The 17908-nt window shown below is 51.3% G+C and overlaps 4 protein-coding genes across 4 annotated transcripts; 3 read left to right on the plus strand and 1 right to left on the minus strand.

Annotated features, from left to right (window-relative positions):
• Nucleotides 1-1886: 1886 nt before the first annotated feature.
• Nucleotides 1887-3638, plus strand: COL26b_009468 (uncharacterized protein; the record flags this gene model as incomplete). The annotated part of the gene is made up of 3 exons (XM_053182196.1): nt 1887-2024; nt 2069-3405; nt 3455-3638. 3 exons carry the CDS (start codon nt 1887-1889, stop codon nt 3636-3638), a joined length of 1659 nt encoding a protein of 552 aa, XP_053033886.1.
• Nucleotides 3639-9207: 5569 nt separating this feature from the next.
• Nucleotides 9208-9743, plus strand: COL26b_009469 (uncharacterized protein; the record flags this gene model as incomplete). Its single annotated transcript, XM_053182197.1, has 2 exons — nt 9208-9399; nt 9474-9743. 2 exons carry the CDS (start codon nt 9208-9210, stop codon nt 9741-9743), a joined length of 462 nt encoding a protein of 153 aa, XP_053033887.1.
• An 83-nt stretch (nt 9744-9826) lies between these two features.
• Nucleotides 9827-10570, minus strand: COL26b_009470 (uncharacterized protein; the record flags this gene model as incomplete). The annotated part of the gene is made up of 2 exons (XM_053182198.1): nt 9827-10249; nt 10331-10570. 2 exons carry the CDS (start codon nt 10568-10570, stop codon nt 9827-9829), a joined length of 663 nt encoding a protein of 220 aa, XP_053033888.1.
• Nucleotides 10571-13291: 2721 nt separating this feature from the next.
• COL26b_009471 (uncharacterized protein) lies at nt 13292-14519 on the plus strand (the record flags this gene model as incomplete). The annotated part of the gene is made up of 3 exons (XM_053182199.1): nt 13292-13427; nt 13517-13897; nt 13951-14519. The coding sequence occupies 3 exons, from the start codon at nt 13292-13294 to the stop codon at nt 14517-14519; spliced, it is 1086 nt and encodes a 361-aa protein (XP_053033889.1).
• Nucleotides 14520-17908: the final 3389 nt, after the last annotated feature.

Genomic DNA, 17908 nt, shown 5'->3' on the forward strand with positions numbered 1-17908 from the left:
TTAGTGGCGGATCATGTTGATTGGGGATGAGTAGCTGACTTTTGCAAATCGTGGAAGACATGATAGGTGGTGACTTGGTTGGTTGATTGGTGTGAGGTGATACTGAGTATACCACTTGGATAGGCATGGACACGCTTGATAGTTGATGATGAATGTTTACAATCACAAAATGATGATAATGTCTACAAAAACAACAGAGAAGGAAAACTTCTCCTTTAATGTAGTTGGCGTTGTCGCCTTGTGGCCTCATCGGGACGCTCATCTAGGTCCGGGATGGTCATGGTCCAGGTCCAGGTCCAGGCATGCGGGACGCGATGGCGCCTATCCCTGAATCTGGAAATCTGCCCAGGCCAGGGCGAACACAACAGAATGGCCAGGTCCGTCATCCGTAAATTATCGACTATTCATGCGGCAGTACCCAGTTTCGCGTGAGATGTCCGCGCTCACTCAAAGCAAGCAAGGCACTGGGTTAGCACGGCGGTGGTTCCCTCCACGCCCTCCACACTGCCCGCAAAAACATCAAGCCATCTCGCCGTCAGATTTGGCGGGATCGCAAGATGCGATAGCTGATAACCTGACGACTCGGCACCGCCACGCAACGTCCCTGAGACACTTGGCTGGTGGGAAAACCCCCCAAGCAACCACAGGGCGTGTCTCGAGACCTGACCGCCTGAGAAGGACCGTCTGTCCTCGCTCGACGGCGACCAGCGGGTGCCGGCGTGGGGGGGGGGGGGGGGTTGGGCGGCCTGTAGGCGACGTTGGACGAACCACGGAACAACAAGCGACAAGCTGCACGTCAAGCTGCCACGGGAAAGCAAGACCATCTGACCCTGTGCCTGTCCAACTCGTTCGAGCAGGCGGTGGGAGCATCCAAGCATGGTGCCACACTCAGACAGGCGTCAGACTCGAGCCGCAAGGGGATCAGTGCAGTGAAATCAGGAAGGGGTTGGACAGGCGGGATGGCCGGGCCGCCAGGGCAGCATTCGTTTTTTTGGCCGTCCATTTCCTGGCAATGTCACTGGATTGCGAAAATTACACCAGCCAGGGCGAGTTCCGAGAATTCCCGAGGCTTGGATATTTTTGTTGGGTGAGGCGAGCAGGCGAAGGACGACTCGTAAATCGAACGGAAATACGGACGGACGAGAATGACGTCTCTTCTCTCGGGGGCCCCAGTGCCACGCTGGTCGGAGCCGTCGAGGAGTTTTTCAAGTCCGCCGTGGCAACCAAGATTTGCGCCAAGAGCCAAGAAGGTGTCCAGATTGCAAAGGAGATGTCCGAGATGGTTCTTGACGGCGGATGTTGCTGTTGATGGGACTTGACAACGTCGAGGTGGAGCTCAGACATGCCCCGGGTGCTCCCGCCAACTGCACGCCCGCCGTTGACTGACCTTGGGCTGGTTTAGTTCACCTGGACTTCTTTTCGGTGAGCACACCTTACTTACATAAGTAGATATCTGAGGACGTCACGTGAATCCACAGCCAGCCACGTGACAAAGCAGGGGTCCGAGCTCTACCCCTCCATTGCCGGCGCGGTGCCCAGCACTGTGAGGTGAACCCTGTCGGCTGCCATGGCGGGGTGCTTCAACGCTCAGGTCCAGTGCTTCAGCCACCCGTGGCTCGCCTAGCGCTTCGTCATACGGTTCCTGGGACGAAACCCTTCAAGGCCTTGACCGAATGGTCGAGCATCTGCGACCTCAAGGCTGCCACTTTCTGGCTCCCGACCTACGAACAATGCAAACGACTACCTGAACGGTGTCCGTCACCAACAGCGACCCTGATACGACATCCGGCAATACCGCACCCCGCTCCCCGCGAGCTTCAACATCCATCCAAACATCCCCAACTTCGACCTCCGAGTACCTTCCCCCCCGACGAGAGACCGCCAAGATGAACGGACCCTCGAGCCCCCGGCCTGCGCGGCCCATGAGCATTAAGGAAATCACGAATGCAGCCGAGGACTTCGAATTTAGAACGACGATTCCCTTCAAATACTGGGCGCGCTCCGCAGACACGTTATTTCAAGAGGTCGGTACCCCTTCCCCGGCACCTGCGTGCGCGGCACTGACTAGGCACCCAAGGCGACGTTTGCGCTGCAGGATCGCGACATCCGGAAAGCATACCAGATGCTATGGCGCCACTCCGTCCTCGTCCTCAGTCATCTCAAGACCCATCCCGATGCGAAGCTTCCCGAGAACAAGGCGCTCACGAAGCCGCTCTTCAAACGGCAGCAGGAGGAGGTGTTTGGCCTGCTTGAGAGCCTCAAGCCGCAGATTGACCGCGACTACGATGAGTGGCAGCAGATGAATGCATCCCAGAAGAAGGCCGAACCCGAGAAGAGGCCCTCGAGCTACGACGAGTTTGCCGCACGAGACCCGACGCTGAGCGGAAATGCGAAGATTCTCGATGCCGCCGATAACCAAGAATTGGCCGTATCCCTGGCGCAAAGGGACTTCAAGAGAAGAGATGCTGCGAGAAAGGCCACCAGGCAGGCTGGCGTCAGCGAGGAGGAAGAGCAAGAACGCAGAAAGGGCGGCCGCTGGGAAGACTGGGAACAGTTTGGCAACCCGGCCGCGGCCGTAGCCACAGACGAGGACGAGATTCGCAGACAGATTGAGGCGACAAGGAGACGACTCGATGGTACCGATGGAGGTCGCCAGGAGGATACCAGAACATCAAGGGCACCCATACCACCGCCAAGGCCACCACCGCCCAGCTACTCATACCATTACCCGTCTATCTCGAGACCGAGGGCGGTCGAGTGGGACTCTGCGCCGTTGGAGCCCAAGCGAACCTTCACTCCCTCATTACCACAGCCTCCCAAGCCGCCAAAGGAGGACTTCACGATACTGCGCCAAGAGCTCGATGCCGCGCCCCCGTCACGTCCTGGCAAGGAACCTCTCCTATCATACATCCCGCCGCCTACCCCTGATTCGGTACATAGGGACGTACCTGAACTTCCCGCAAAGGAGGAGATTATGCCGCCGCCGTCAGCAAAGGAGCGTCTTACTTTCCGTCCAGCAGCGTACCTGGAGAATGGCGATCCGATCCGCCCGGTCTTCCTGCCCACCCAGCTCCGGGAGGCTTTCCTGAACATTGCGGCGGACAACACCCGAAAGGGCCTCGAGATGTGTGGCATCTTGTGTGGCCGGCCTGTTAACAACGCGCTCTTTATCAACTGCCTCCTCATTCCTCAGCAAAAGAGCACGCCAGACACCTGCGAGACGGAGAACGAGTCGGCCATGCTGGACTACTGTATCAACGAGGACCTGCTGATGGTCGGCTGGATCCACACGCACCCCACGCAGACGTGCTTCATGAGTTCGAGAGACCTGCATACCCAGGCGGGATACCAGGTCATGATGCCGGAGAGTATCGCCATCGTGTGCTCTCCGAGACACCAGCCATCGTATGCGATCTCTCCGCTGCCACCTGAATCTGAGCTAACATGACTGCAGATATGGCATCTTCCGCCTCACCAACCCACCTGGTCTCACTCATATCCTCCAGTGCACCCAGACCCAGACTTTCCACCAGCACTCCATCGACGACCTGTACACGACTGCTAGTAACCCGCCGGGTCACGTCTACCATTCCGACAAGCTCGACTTTTATGTGAAGGACCTGCGGCCGAACCGGTAGGAGTCGGAAACTCGGCAGGAGGGCAATTCATCGCGCAAGCGCAAAGCAACTCATGAGCCATCGCGTAAGCGGTCCACGAGGAGAATATGGGAGGACATTGAGGACGATTTTCCCTGATCAGGGATGGTTGGGCCAGTAGATTCGGCTTGGCCGAGATGATTGGCTGCTGCGGACGGAGAATGGACTGCTTGTCCGTCACTTTTGCTTGTTGCATGGCGAGGGCGTTCAACGGCTTGCGGCTGGACGCTCAGCGGGCGTCTGCTACTCAACTGGAATGATGGGAACGCCGGGACGGAACATTAGCACGTAGAACTCATCATGACATGGGAACTAATGGTAACCACTCACCGTGGATTTTGGTGAACCATGATTCAAATGTCTGCTGTTATCAAATTTCTGCGAAGTATTAACTTAACGTTGGACTCCAGCCTTCCCATCTATGTATTATTTTGGCTATCTGGAACACTTCATTGCCCGTGCTCTGAAGCTCCCACCGCCGTTGCCATATGTATATATATCAAGTCAGCGGCGTCTGCTTCTGTGAAGATCGACCAGCAATTAAGGGCTCGGGGATTTGACTGTGAGCTGTTGACTTTATTTTGTGACATCAAGCTTGTTAATAAAGGGCTCACGGCGGAAGGTGCTGGGTATACAGCAGTCCAAGTTGCGGGCTTAGCCTGCACTATAATCGCGGGTGAATAAGAGAGGTATACCTGGGAAACGAAGATGAGAGAGGAGGGGTGTACTAATTGTCTTACACATCAAAAACTCCGGAAGCATCGTGCGCGGAGGCGTCTGCGGTAGATTCAGGTGACCAAGATACACGAGGAAGCTAGCCTCGTCTCCCGGCGTCGATTTCTTCGTGTCTTGCCGAACGACTCTCTGCTAGGCGCCAAACAAAATACTTTTATACCAGAGTTTGGCCATTGAGGCGGTGAGAGCAAACGCCATATCTAAGGTAGAGGAACTTGGCGACGCATAAAACAGCCTTAGGCGCCATGTGTCAAGGTCGCCAATAATCTTGTCTGCGTCCATATTTAATGCAGTTGGTGTTGTGCAGATTTACGAATCGGAGGCAAGCCTTCACGAGTCCTTGACAGACTGAAGATATGTTTTCATCTCAATGGTGTGAATAATGCCCGAAATTCGCAGTGGAAGGAATATGTAGGGGATGGTTAAGGACTACGGGAATGAGAGACCCCGAACTTCATCATAGGTATATCAGGACCTTTCCGGGTGGCTGAGTGGCCAGCCATCTGGCCGGCCAAACTTCTTGTTATCTGATAAGTGCCGGCAAAAAAAATCGAATTTGGCACAAAAGCTCAATCAAGCATCCGATTTGAAGGATTGAAGACATTTGCGCGACATGGATGGACTTATATACTTGTCGTTCAGGGCTTTTGGACACCTCAATGCTAGAACCACCCGGGAGCACATTCTGCAATTAACACAGCACAACGTCGTGAGAGACAAAAGAGTGGTATAAAAACCACATCCGATCGGCAAAAATTCATCATAATAGCAGAAACTTGGCCACATAGACTGCCTTACCAATAGGGTGGTTGGACGTTGGGTTGTCCTTGGGGGACGTGTACCTGTGTTCAAACGATGGTCTTTTGCTCGACCATCTTGATAGGGTTTGTTGAAAGCTATCTTCCATCATAAAACCACCAGCTTCAAACAAGACATGAATGACAAGACTAGAATCAACCAAGAGAGGAGACGAAAGACAAGAGAAATGAATGGAGTTATGGTGACTTTTCGCAGACCCAGCCCAGTGTATGCAGACATAGTTGACCTTCGCGTGGTAACCGCTGAGAAACGAACGATTCAACCGAGAAGCTGAAGTTCGGTGGATTGGCGGACCTTGTTCACGAGATGGTTCTTGATGAACAGTTGCGTTTTGCTGAGTAGATGTTTGCTGCGGTGTTGAGTCTTGTCGAGAGTCTGAGGGCTCTTCGGAAAGTAAGCTGTGTCGAACTTCCGAATCTTGAAGAGAAGACTCTTCTGAGCTCTCTGTTCTCGTGGAAGCTGCTTGATTTCCTGAAGGTATTCCATCCTGTGGACTTGGCTCAGTTGGAAGAAGATCGTACTTGGCAAAAGCTGGGATGATGAGCGTGTAAGCCTCTTCGACGTTTTCCGCCAGACCTTCCACAACAACCTCGCTTGCAATGGCCTTGAATACGGAATTTTTTAACTGCCTTGACTTGCGTCCTTTATGAGGAAATCTTGAACTGGTATGACCATTGACCTTCTCCACACGCGACGCAACCGAAAGCACGATTAGTGAGAATAGTTCCTGTGCGTATTGAACAGCACATGTATGACTGTGGGTGTGCCTGAGTAAAAGTTCGTATTGTTGCTCGGAAGAGTTATCTCCGGAGCTTGCACTGCAAATGAACATCGTTAAGACCACGAAAAAGACGGCAAGACCTGAAAAACTCACTCTGAAAACGACGACAGAAACATTCCCAAAAAGGACTCCTGAGCCAACACTCCATCTTGCGTGTTGAATATCTGATCTCGCGCTACTTGAGAGACGTCCTGATACCCTACCAGCCATTCCTGATTCTCCCACAACAACCATGCTTGGTCAATACCTGTAATTGTGTTTGAAAATGCATCTCGGCGAGGCAAATGCAACGTCAATGAGGGTTGTTGAAGGTAATGCCATGCGCGAGACGCGAGCTGAGTAGGCCTAAATCTGTCTCTGATCGCGTTGGAACGCTCTTCAAGAACGTTACTTTGCAGCTCGGACACTTTCTTCTCCTCAGTTACCAAAAAAAGAGTGAGCCAGGATATTTCAAAGCCTTTCAAAGTTGGAATCGTGTATGGATCTGCGGCGAGACCTCTCCTGACCCAGGCTCGCACTGCCGACATAATGACAGTCACACCGAGCTGGATTATTGTGGCAGACCAGTGAAGCGCTCGAAGCCCTACAAATTGAAGAATGTAGCCAGAGACGGCCAAACAAGTCGAAGTAACGACCAAAAGCCTGTGGAAGATCGACGGATCAGTCCAAGTACCTTGTCTAAATGTCACAGCCAAACATACCTGCGACTTTCATTGATTAACCGAGAGATTTTCAGAACGTTGTTATTCTTCGTGTGAAAGATGACATAAGGAGGAAAATGCTGGTCGCCGATGCTCCGGTCTTGTTGTAGAACCATGAACCTGAAGCCACTATCTAATCCCTTTTGCGTAATAGCGAAGTCTCTTTCCTCAGTGGCTCCTTCAATGATATGACCGCATATCACTATGCCTGCTGTAAGGCATACAGTCCCTAGAACAAAGCAGGGATAACCATAATCGATTGCTTCAGACTTTCTCCAGTTCCAGTGGTATGAGGCAATTCCTGGAAAGGCAACCGCAAGAAGTTGGAGTATAAGCCCCAGCCCAGCCAGCAACCATAACTCAAGCGACGAGACAGTGGCGTTTCCCGCGTTGAGAGCGAGATTCGGGGCTGCATTAGAGAGATTCTTGAGTTCTTCAAAGAGTGCCCGATGTTCATGTTTTAAACGTGGGTTTCGGGGATTCTCAGGAGCTTTTCGAAGTGATCTTGGGACAAGCTCGATATGAACACGCATCGAGGCTTCCGAAAGACTGAGCAAATTACCATTCTTGTTGATTAGCAATGTACTCATCCCTTCTGAGTCTCCAATAAGGCGCACGACTTGCTGGCCACTCCACAGTTCGCAAACACTTTCTGAAGTCGAAGAAAGAAGTCCCTGTTCCGCAATTGAACGACTTTCTCGTGCCCTGTAAGCCGTCAGTTAAGGATCTTCAAATTTGAGCTCTTGACTTACCGTCCAATCAGAGCCTTGAGACGCTTACCTCCTCCAACTCGAATTGCGCTCACGATGATTGTGATGATACCCAATGGTCCCATGGCTAATAGGAAGTTGTCTGACCAGCCCATGCTCATGCTAAGGAATTGTTTTGTGACCTGCTCTCCAAAAAGAGTAAGCAGTGGCGCCAGGTCACTGAAAAGATTGTTGGAAAAGTCGTCGCCCTCGAATTCGTTTGACCGAGCCATTGCAGAAGTGAAGCAGCGCTATTGATGACTAGAAGAAGTGGGACAATTGGCCTCTCACCCTCTAATCTGAGGGATTTAGTCCAGTCTTGTACTTTTTGGTGTGGCTCAGCTGCAGCCTGATTGCCTTTCATCCTTGGCTGACGGCGCGATAACTCGGTTAGCTCCTGTTACACCACAGATGCTGCGCCGAAGTCATCTTCGGGAGGAGGGGAAAGCAGGCTGAGAAGCTCGCCAATTGGGAAGGAATGTTCTCATAGTAAAGACTTTCAACATACATAGGCCTATCCAGGCCTTCCGAAATGACCAGTGTATGACCATTGCTTTAAAAGCGATTGATAAAGTTTCCAGATGTGAATACAATCTAGCTGGATAAGTCCTGAACCTCCATTGGTTATTGTCTACCTCCCATAGGGGTGTGAAGTTCTTGCGCTCTTTTTGCTTTTGTGCTCGAATCTGTGCGACCCTTCCGATCACTGCCGTCATTGAAGACTCCAATCATAGGTAGAACATGGTAACTGGATAGTGTGATAAAAAAGGTTGGCAGGGGAAAAGAGAAGAACATCGCAACTGGGTAACAGCATCTCTTTAAGCATGTTGAGGAAGTTTTGAGCCCATCCAGTAGGGGGTTCCACAGTAAGAGAAAAAGCAGTAAATGTAGCTCGGTCAGTACCCAGTCCCGTAGCTTCTCAGTATACGTACCTAAGGGTCCGGAACATCTCTTTAAGCCTACCTCGATTTCAGTACCCAGAATGAAGAATCGTGACATGATGCGAGGGACTTTGGCAGTCCCGACACGGAAAGTATGCAGCGGAAACACAGCCTGTCTGCATCCCGCACCACATAAAATATGACAAGAGATTCGAGAACAACGACAGAATCAATTAGTAGGCAGAAAAGTTAGTGCAGCAAAGTGTTTGTCTAAAAAGTTGGTATAGTCATGAGCAAACCCTTTTTCGAAAAGTCATAATCAATGGGAATGACATGTACTCAAAGCTGCTAAATATGACGGAAAACCATTAGTGTTCCTCCACATGACCTCATGAAGAGTCGTGTCTAAGTGACCATCGTGCTGTCAGGCGTGGAACATTGTTGTCCTTTTCAGCGGGGAACCCAGTGCAATATTAGTTGACAGATGTACGTTTATCTGACACATGATGTGCCCATGAATTTCTCTATAGACCACATCAAGGTTTCGCAAGGCGATCGATGCGAGATCCCAAAAGCCAGAGCGCGTCCTGCGTTGTCCATCCCATCATGGGAAGAATGTGGTGACCAAGGCCAGCTGAAGTCGCGTTCTAGACCATGACGTCACTACCGCGGCCCCCCAAGCCGTACACGTTTCCCTGCATGTGCTCTTCCTCAATTCTTCCTTAAAACCAACAACTTCTCGCAGAGAGATAATCGGCAGTTTTATATCCTATTTCAGCAACTTTGAGAACAAAACCACTTCGGAAACACCATCGAAGTTTGCGCGCAGCTCGAAACCAACCCCAACACCAAGACCACCGACAACGAACATCCTTGTCCAAAGCCATGGCTTTCCCCACGAACGTCCTGGGCATCCTCATCGCCTTGATTAGCGGATTTGCACTCGTGCACTCGGCGGACTCGATTCCGAGACTACTCAAGTACGAAGAGAAGGCGAAGAAGGCGGCTGAATGGAGTAGGACCGCAGAGAAACAATTGTGGGAAATCCGGTACACCGTCGGCACCGGCTTCGTGGGAGTACGTTCACGCTTCCCAACTTTCATCGAGACATCGAGATTTGAAATTAAATCGGAGCTGACATATGCAAAAAGTGCCTGCTGTCAGGCCTCAGCGGCCTGGCCTTCTCACTGGTGGTCCCTCGCGGCGTGGGCGTCTTCACTGTCGGCTGGCCGATCATGCTTGCCGCTGGTCTGACGTACGGACACCAGTACATGCGAAACTTCTGGATTTCCAAGCCCAAGGTTCCAATGATGACGGACTTCAACGAGGCCATCTCTGACTCGATGATGGTACAGGATCTTCTGAATCCTTTGGCTGGAGCTTGGGGACTTGTGGCGTTTTGTAAGCTTGTGGGATTGTAAATGATTTGCCTTGTGCATTCCGGCATCACAACTGGCGAGGGAGTTGCAAAAACATGACTCGAGTACATAGTTCTTGATGCCACTCACAGGGTGGCAACCCTCTTCATGTAGACCCATTCATACTTTCCCCATGAGTCTGCGCTTCCTGTGATCTTCTCGTACCTCTCACCAGGCTTGTTACCCTCGGCGTAGACATCCAGGTTAGCCTCCAGTCTGCCGACCTCTCTAAAACCGTACTTCTCGTATGCCGGCACCCCACCCATCGAAGATTGAACCCAGCAGTAAGTTCCCTCCTGATCTACCTTCTCCGTGCCCCAGCGTATGAGGCGTGACCCAATTCCTTTCCCTTGAAAGTCCGGATGGACTACGCAGCTGATCACAATCCGGCACCGGCAGCCTTCCGGTTGCAGCCTGTTGACCCAGTATTGCATAGATTCGTTACCGAGATCTTCAAGATCCTTGATTGTCGGAGGCTTGGCCGGATCAATGGTATCGGCCGAGATAGCCTGCGGTTCTTCGGCGGGGCCGGTGAGGGATAGGTCCGTATCCCCCGCGAAGCCCCTCCGAGCTCATCCAACCCATCCGACCGGCTTGCCCGAGATCTCGGCAACTAGGAGATCCACCTTCGGCGACTGTAGCCACCCTTTCAAGCCCTCGCCCATGCCATCTTTAAATGAGGAGTCGCCGTGAAAGACAGCTTTGAGTTGAGTGTGTGAATCCGTCTGAAATGCCGCATCAGCGATGGCAGCGAGGGTATCCACATCATCGACTGTCGCATGACGGAGGTTGACGTCGGGACGGGGCGGAATGACAGACGAGGGAGCCATGACTCTGTTGACTTGGCGGTGATGGGGCTGAGAATGTGGCCGACTTGGCACGGGAACTGTTCCAGCTTTTCACGGTGAGATTTGGTCGTATATGTAAGACGGTATCCGGTTAAAATCGATTACTTTGACCGGGAACCGGCAGACCGACCTGCATCGGCAGGAAGCCCGCTAGTCCCGACACGGAGCTGACAGGGGAGAAATGCTGCTAATTCATCACCGGATGACTCCTCACCGGACTCTCACGATAACGGCCTATCCGAGATCCAATCTCGCCAAATCTCCCAAATCCAGTGCCACAGTTTTCAATAGATCTGACTCTGCCGTCATCGCAATGAGAATACTGCGAAGAAAAAAGTTAGAAGGGAAGAAAGACTCCTCTAGACAGATACCAATGTGGAGAAAAGTGCCTCGTATGACAGTGAGATTTAAAGTATCTCGATGAAGTCTCAAGTTCCTAATAGCACCAGATACGATATAAATTCTCAGGCAGTAATAGAAATGCACGAGAAAGCAATGGGCATTGTAGTCTCTCAAGACACTTACTGAGAGTCTGAGACCACCATCAACAACGGCCACATAACGACCACGGAGGAATTCGACGCAGAATCAACCGAGCAAAAACAATCAAAGACACTGCAGATGTAAATTAAACTATCCATACAAGTGGATGATGACATGCTGGGAGGCGCTGTGGAACAAATCGCTTATGAACCTCTCAGGACCAAGCAACCAAGCAGTCAGCCACTTGATTTGTAAAACTCCGCCATCAAGATTCTGTGGAACTCACGACCCTAGTGAATATTTCAATAAACTCACTTCAAGTCAACAGCGAGGCCCTAAAATGAGCGCTGACTGTTGACGGAGTTCCTGGCCTCATCGACTGTCAGGCGATACGAGGCCATTGCATCATGCTGCAACAAAACGTCAAATACAAGCTTCTAGACCAACGATGATGTCTTAAACCCGTATTCGTTCAACTGAGTTGCATTCTACAACTACAAGTGCGACGAGCTCGTGTAAGTGCGGGCGATCGTATCGCCGCCACCGGCTATTGCCTGAGTCAATCGATAGGAGCCGATCCTGGCGATCGCCGAAGCTACGCCTGTCATTCGAGATCACGTTAGTGAGCCTTTTCAGTGGGGACATCCTTCAAGTGTCTGTCACAAAGTCAGGGGCCGCGAGTAGGAGCAATGTCACAGGTAAGTCCGACAGAGTCCGCCTCGGCTATTGTACGGGCGCACGACTAAGCGTCCGGGAACGTCTGCATGCCATGGATGCTGGACGAGTATGATCGAGAATGCTTTGGAACTGTCACGAATCTGGGAAAACACCACAAAAAGTGTTTCCTGTGTCAAAATACATCGCATTGTGAGTGCGTTAGTGCTCATTGCTTGTAGCAAATCCAAAGTCACCTGGGCATTTCCAGTCTCACAGGTCACATGCGCATACCCATAAGGGGCATCGAAAATTTCTTTTCTGCTTCATTTAATGCGCATAGGTCAATATGAAGCCTCCTGGTTATCCTTTCTCTAGCTGTGTCGGTCGAAACCATTCCGATCCTCAAGCTGAAAAGTCTTGACACAGTGGCAATCACGAAAGCAGTAATGACTCTAAATAAAAGTCTTCGCCAGTCACCACAACGTCCACATACTAGTGCAAACATGATACTCCAGATGATGAAATTTTGAGGTATCGCGACTTATCGGTAACCGTTGCCGATTGCGCTCGGCCGTTCGTGATGAGGCGAACTAGTCCAGACGACAATGGCACGAATATCAACACTGGCAAACATGCGGCCAGCGCTCCCTCCAGACCGTTTTCTCGACGCTGCACGGGTCTTCGAGAAACTGCTTGAAGCCACGTTCGGCATCATATTCCGTAAGGAGAAAACTGAAGCAACGGAGAATGCAACCCCTTTAGCAGCCTGAAAGCTTAAAGTGACAGTTTTCCTGCTGAACTGACGTTGAAATATGGACAATTACGTTGGCAATGCGGGTAATCTAAGGAAAAGATCTGCAATTAGGGGGGGAGAATCGCTGCCATGGCCCATCGGCTTCGTCCCGCGATCAATACGGGTACGAACACGCAGTCCAGCCAACAGGTTCTGTTCTACAACATTCGACGATGGCAGTCCAGCCTAACCCAGCCTATCGACCGTTACCTCTGCCGAACAAAGCTTGGACAACTCACTTTTGACTGCAGCGCAAGGCGAGGCCTCCCCAGTCGGAGCGACAATCCGAACAGTTCATTGGTCGTTATGCATCGCTCGGCGCGAGGGGGCATGACGTTAGTTTCTCATGAAATGCCCGTTGCGGTAAGACTCTCGCAGGTGCAGCAGGCCACCCCCCTGCAACTCTCCGACAACACAACAATATCGCAGCCGGCAAGATCTAGACCCTTGCCTGCGAAAGCCTCAATTGTCGGCAGGGACCGTTGGGCGACCGTTGTAGTCCAACAGCCTTCATCCCAGCGTTTCATCCCAATGCGCTGCTGTCGGGACGGTGAATGACGTACTGACAGGTGCCCCGATCGAAGGTTTCTCGATGTCCGTCGGAGGCATATTAAGGAGGAGCCGGGCCCAAGTCACAAGGCTTTGGGGAGGCAGGCTTCAAAGCTTTTGTGGCACATAACTCTACAGCCAAGGCTCCTGTCTAATGTTAGCTTAAAGACAAACGACCTCAACACCATCATCTCTCGCACGACTATCAACAACCTTTCAAAATGCTCGGAATCGGTGGTAGGATATCCGCCATCGTGCCAATTCTGGCTTCGGCTGTGGCCGTCGCTCTCTCAATTGTTCTTTTGGCTGCTGGGAACAGCACAAGCAGCGGCAACTCCAATTACTGGCTTTCGGTTAGTGTGTCCGGAACGCGGATGAAGATGTTCTAGCTAACCACGTGGATTTACAGCTGAACACATCGAAAATTGGCCAACAACTCATCACAGTGCAGGCGGCGAACACTTCGAATGGAAATGGAAATGGCGGCGGCGGTGGTGGTGGTGGAGGTATTAGCATCCCGGGGCTTCCCACCCCTACCATTCCTGGTATCACCTCGCCGAGCGGCGGTGTTAACGATCCCACGGGCATTACTAGCGGCTTGAACGGCATTCTAGGAGGACTTCTCGGAAACTTGACCAACCAACTAGGCAGCGGCATCCAGGATGTTGAGGGGCAGCTGATGGGCAACCTGACGCAGGCGTTGGGTGTCAAGGACACCTACAACCTTTTCCTGACGAAGATGTGCGAGGGCGACTACGCCAACGAGAATGATCCCAACACCAAGACCAACATCAAGTCCTGCTTCAGTTATGATGACAAGGGACAAGGTAAGAACACTTTAACACTGATGAGCATGATCATCGGCTAAGACAATGTCCAGGTCTCCGCAACATTACAGATTCGATTCCGTCTTCATTCGTCATTGCTACAGCCAATGTTTCAGTTCCTCTAATTTCGGCGATGAGAGGCACGATCGATCAGGTGGTATCACTTGCTAGCACGGGAGCAAAATTGTTGACGGCTCTGCTGGCTATTGGTACCATCTGCACAGGAATCGTGTTACTTGCCACGCTGCCAATTATCATCGTTGGCTTCATGCGTGTGCTTGTTCTGACCTCCCTAGTCTTCTCCTTGCTGGGCGCTACAGTTCTACCACTCTTCGCCATCATCACGACCGGCATTGTCGTGGGTGGCAAGAAGATGCTCGAAAAGGAGGGCAGCGCTTTTGGCATCCAGATCAGGCAAGGAGGACCTTTCATTGCCATGGCCTGGGTTGCAGCTGTTGCATCGATGGCAGCGTCAACTTACTGGTTCATGATCTGGTTCGTCAGCTTCAGGCGAACGGCGTTCAGCCGCCGCAAGCGTACCGAGACTGAGATCGGAAACTGGAGGGGTATTTTCCGCGAGGTCAAGGGTGACTTGAAGACCTGGGAGGGTGGTGAGAAATAAGGTGGTTATGCGTCTACATCTATGATCATTAAATTTGCGCGGGTTTGAACAGCAAAGCGACTGTACATACGGGATCACTCGATGGAAATATGGTTGAACAGCACATATTCAGTAGGGCTGATGATTATGCTTAGCACAGTCTTGGTAAATAGTAATTGTTAAATTTCGATGCATCACAGTGGTTACCGTTTTCTGCCGCACGCTCCCTGCAAAGTACATGCTGAACTTTACGTGGTCAACGGTCACACATGCTTGGGTTCTCGTCGCCCCCACGCGGCGCTAGGGTATGTGCAGACGGCGCTCAGCCAAGTGCATGGACAGGACGTGCTGATATGGTCTGAGACCACGGCGAGAAAGTATCGGCTCTCGAAATTCGATGCAAGCCTGAGCTTACTTGAAGAGCTTTCGCCGGTATCTTCTCATAAGAGTCTAGGTTTGGCGCAGGATTGTAGAATGATTCTGGCTTCACGGTGAAAGCTTGCTGCTTGCCCCTTTTTACGTGTGTGAAGTTGAGGAGACGAACATCATGCGACATCCGCGGGAACCGACATTCTCGTTCGCCTCGGTCCCAAGTCACTACTGTATGCATAATCCAAGGCAGCATGGCCTTTGCCGATGAAAAGCCCTGCATCTACTACCCTGCAGGGTTGCGCCTGACCGACACAGGATGAAGCTTGCAAAACATGTGATCTCTCTCCTGCAGACTCCACATTCGCTGTCAGAGTTTCGACATCCGTGACCATATGAGAGGGGCTTCGAGTTCCAAGTGCAGAAGCTACGGTCTGGTGGCAACGTAAGGGAAAAGAAGTCTTTGAAGAATTGGTCTCATTTTGAGAGAGAATTGTAAACAGACATGGCGATTTGGAGAAAACTGTGCAAGGGGAGCCCCGGGATCCCACGTAGTGAGATGCTTTGGCCAGGGATCAGGCCTCCTCGATACCAAGGCTGGAAAGATGCTTTTTGGTCTGAAAATATTCGGAGGACCGCACATCTGCCCGCAGAACCGACGATACGGTGCTGTTCTCAATGGCTTTCCGCTTGATCACAGCACGGCGAGTCCAACCTATTGCAACACAAAACCGATTTTTAAGAATGATGTTTGTGAGCAACTTATATGTTCGAAATAATTTGATCGATTCCATTGGATCACAAACCGGCCTGCATGGTCCGAATTCATCCTAAGGCCAATCGACGGAGTTTAGTTGGTGTGACACGGCCCGCAGCCGATTGGCTACGGATTCACCACCAAAATACTTTGCCACGTCCATCCTGTGGCACATGCCATGCGGGGAATCAGCCAGTCAGCAGAGACTATTACGAATTCTGCCCAATTACCAAAAGGCCCAATGCAGTCTCCCATGTATCGCAGGTGTAGACGCGAATTTGAGCCACTTGAGTGGGATATCACATCATTCGGGCGATGAGCGGTGAGGCTGACTGCAGGTGAAATGTGAAGAAGGTGGCTTCATAAATCCCGTCCCCACTTGGCTTAAGTTAGTCGTAATGTCTCCTTGCACTCAGCTTCCTCAACTCACGATCGCGTTCCTCAAGCCTCCATGATGTCTGAGAAGACACCAAACTTATCATCTCTGCCACCAGAGTTGCATCTTGTCATACTCCAAGAGCTTGCCAATCTATGCAATGAAGACTACGCAGCAAGACCTGGAATGGGCGCTTACGCCAGTGTCTGCAAAAGCTGGCAGATGTTTTTCGAACCGCTAGTCTTCAAACACTTCACCCTCGCCCGAGAAGATTTATCCGAATTTAGACAAGTCACGCAAGACAACAGGAGACGGAGTCTGGTCCGACATATTTGGCTCAGACTCGAAGAGCCGTCGGCGCTCCAACATTCAGAGCTGGGTCTAGAACAATACAAATGGAGCCAACCGTACTTCACCGACATCATTTGGAACCTGTGGACAACCATATCCCAATGGAAGGTTGCAGACCTGGCGGAGTTTGGTGGCCAACAGGGCTTGACGCTCGAACTCTCTTCTCACAAGTACTTTCCGACGCAGGAGGATACATTCATCCCGCGAGAGGATTACAGGGCGTACTCCCAGTCTCTTGGCAACGATTTATCTGCAGCTTACAAAACAGTAAGCAAGTTCTACTTCAACGGCCCCCTTTATGGCTGGGATCTCAGTACAAAAGCCAAGAGGGACTTGTTCTGCAAAGGGGTCAGAGTCGACAGCAAACCTCTTCCCCAGGTGGAGGTTGTGACTGGGTTCTTCACCAGAAGAGCATACACGCAGAATGTTCGACCCGAGGTTCTGTTCTTGATATTCGACAGTCTTCCTAGGGCGAGAGACATCAGAATTGAACGGTGGCGACATGGACTAGTAGCCTGCGAGAATGAGTGGCGGAATGGTAAGTTGTAACTGCAACTCCAGAAAAACTCTTTGCATCGACCTTGCTAAAGACGGCCACTTATTTCAGGAATGCAAATTGATCTTCCACATCATATTCCCGCTTCCTTAGAAAAGTTGGCTATCTTTGAAGAGAAAGGGCCCCGGAATGGCCGATTCAATTTGATACCAAACGACAAGTTGACCGAGGCTGTCATTTTGAGCACCCTTCATCTCAAGCATCTGTTTCTATGTTTCTTCATTAACGGAGATGACTTTTTCGAGAAACTCTCAAGGTCTGACATGACGCAGCACGTTTCTGGAAAAGGGTATCAGGAACTCACTTCACTAACCCTGACTTCTCTCCGGCTGAAAGCCAAGTTTGACGAAAATTGGGACATGCTGACATGGCGCGGTGGAGTAGTCGAGTTGCTTCAGATGGCTGCTACAGCGACGAAACTCATGCCAAAACTGCGATTGATGGAAATCTGGAATGGCGGTGCTGAAAATGTCAGCGTCTTTCGATATGAAGTCAACAACGACAACAAGGGTCAAATCAGCTGGCAGAGCACACAGAATTGCGATCCGTTTGAGCAAGAGGTCATTGAGGCTTGGGAAAAGGTTGCTCGGGATCATGGACTGAGTGGACTGATGATTCGCCCGTCGACACTTCTATCGGGAGATTTTACGTATTACGGCTCGATCATTCCTTTATTGAGATCGGAGAAAGAGGTGGCACATCCGTTATCGGTAGCACAAATGAGATGAGAAAAGAAGGGCGTGGAACCTGGAGCCTGAGATTTATGGCGACGGTGTTGGCGTTTTCACCATATTGCCCATGAGACAAGCATCGCTGGCGCCAATCAGATGCCTTACATATGACCTCTTGGTAATGGGATTTAGCAAGCGTAATCGAAGAGTTCAGCTCAATCTGCCTCGTGAAACCTCACTTACGCCGACGTGGCGTGGTATTGTCGACTTGCCAAGATAACGAGTCCTGGGTTGGTATCCAGGGTCGTGCCCAATTTGCCGCCTCAGTTT

This window comes from Colletotrichum chrysophilum (genome assembly GCF_026319265.1).
Source record: "Colletotrichum chrysophilum strain AFK26 chromosome Unknown scaffold_91, whole genome shotgun sequence".
Lineage (NCBI taxonomy): Eukaryota > Fungi > Ascomycota > Sordariomycetes > Glomerellales > Glomerellaceae > Colletotrichum > Colletotrichum chrysophilum.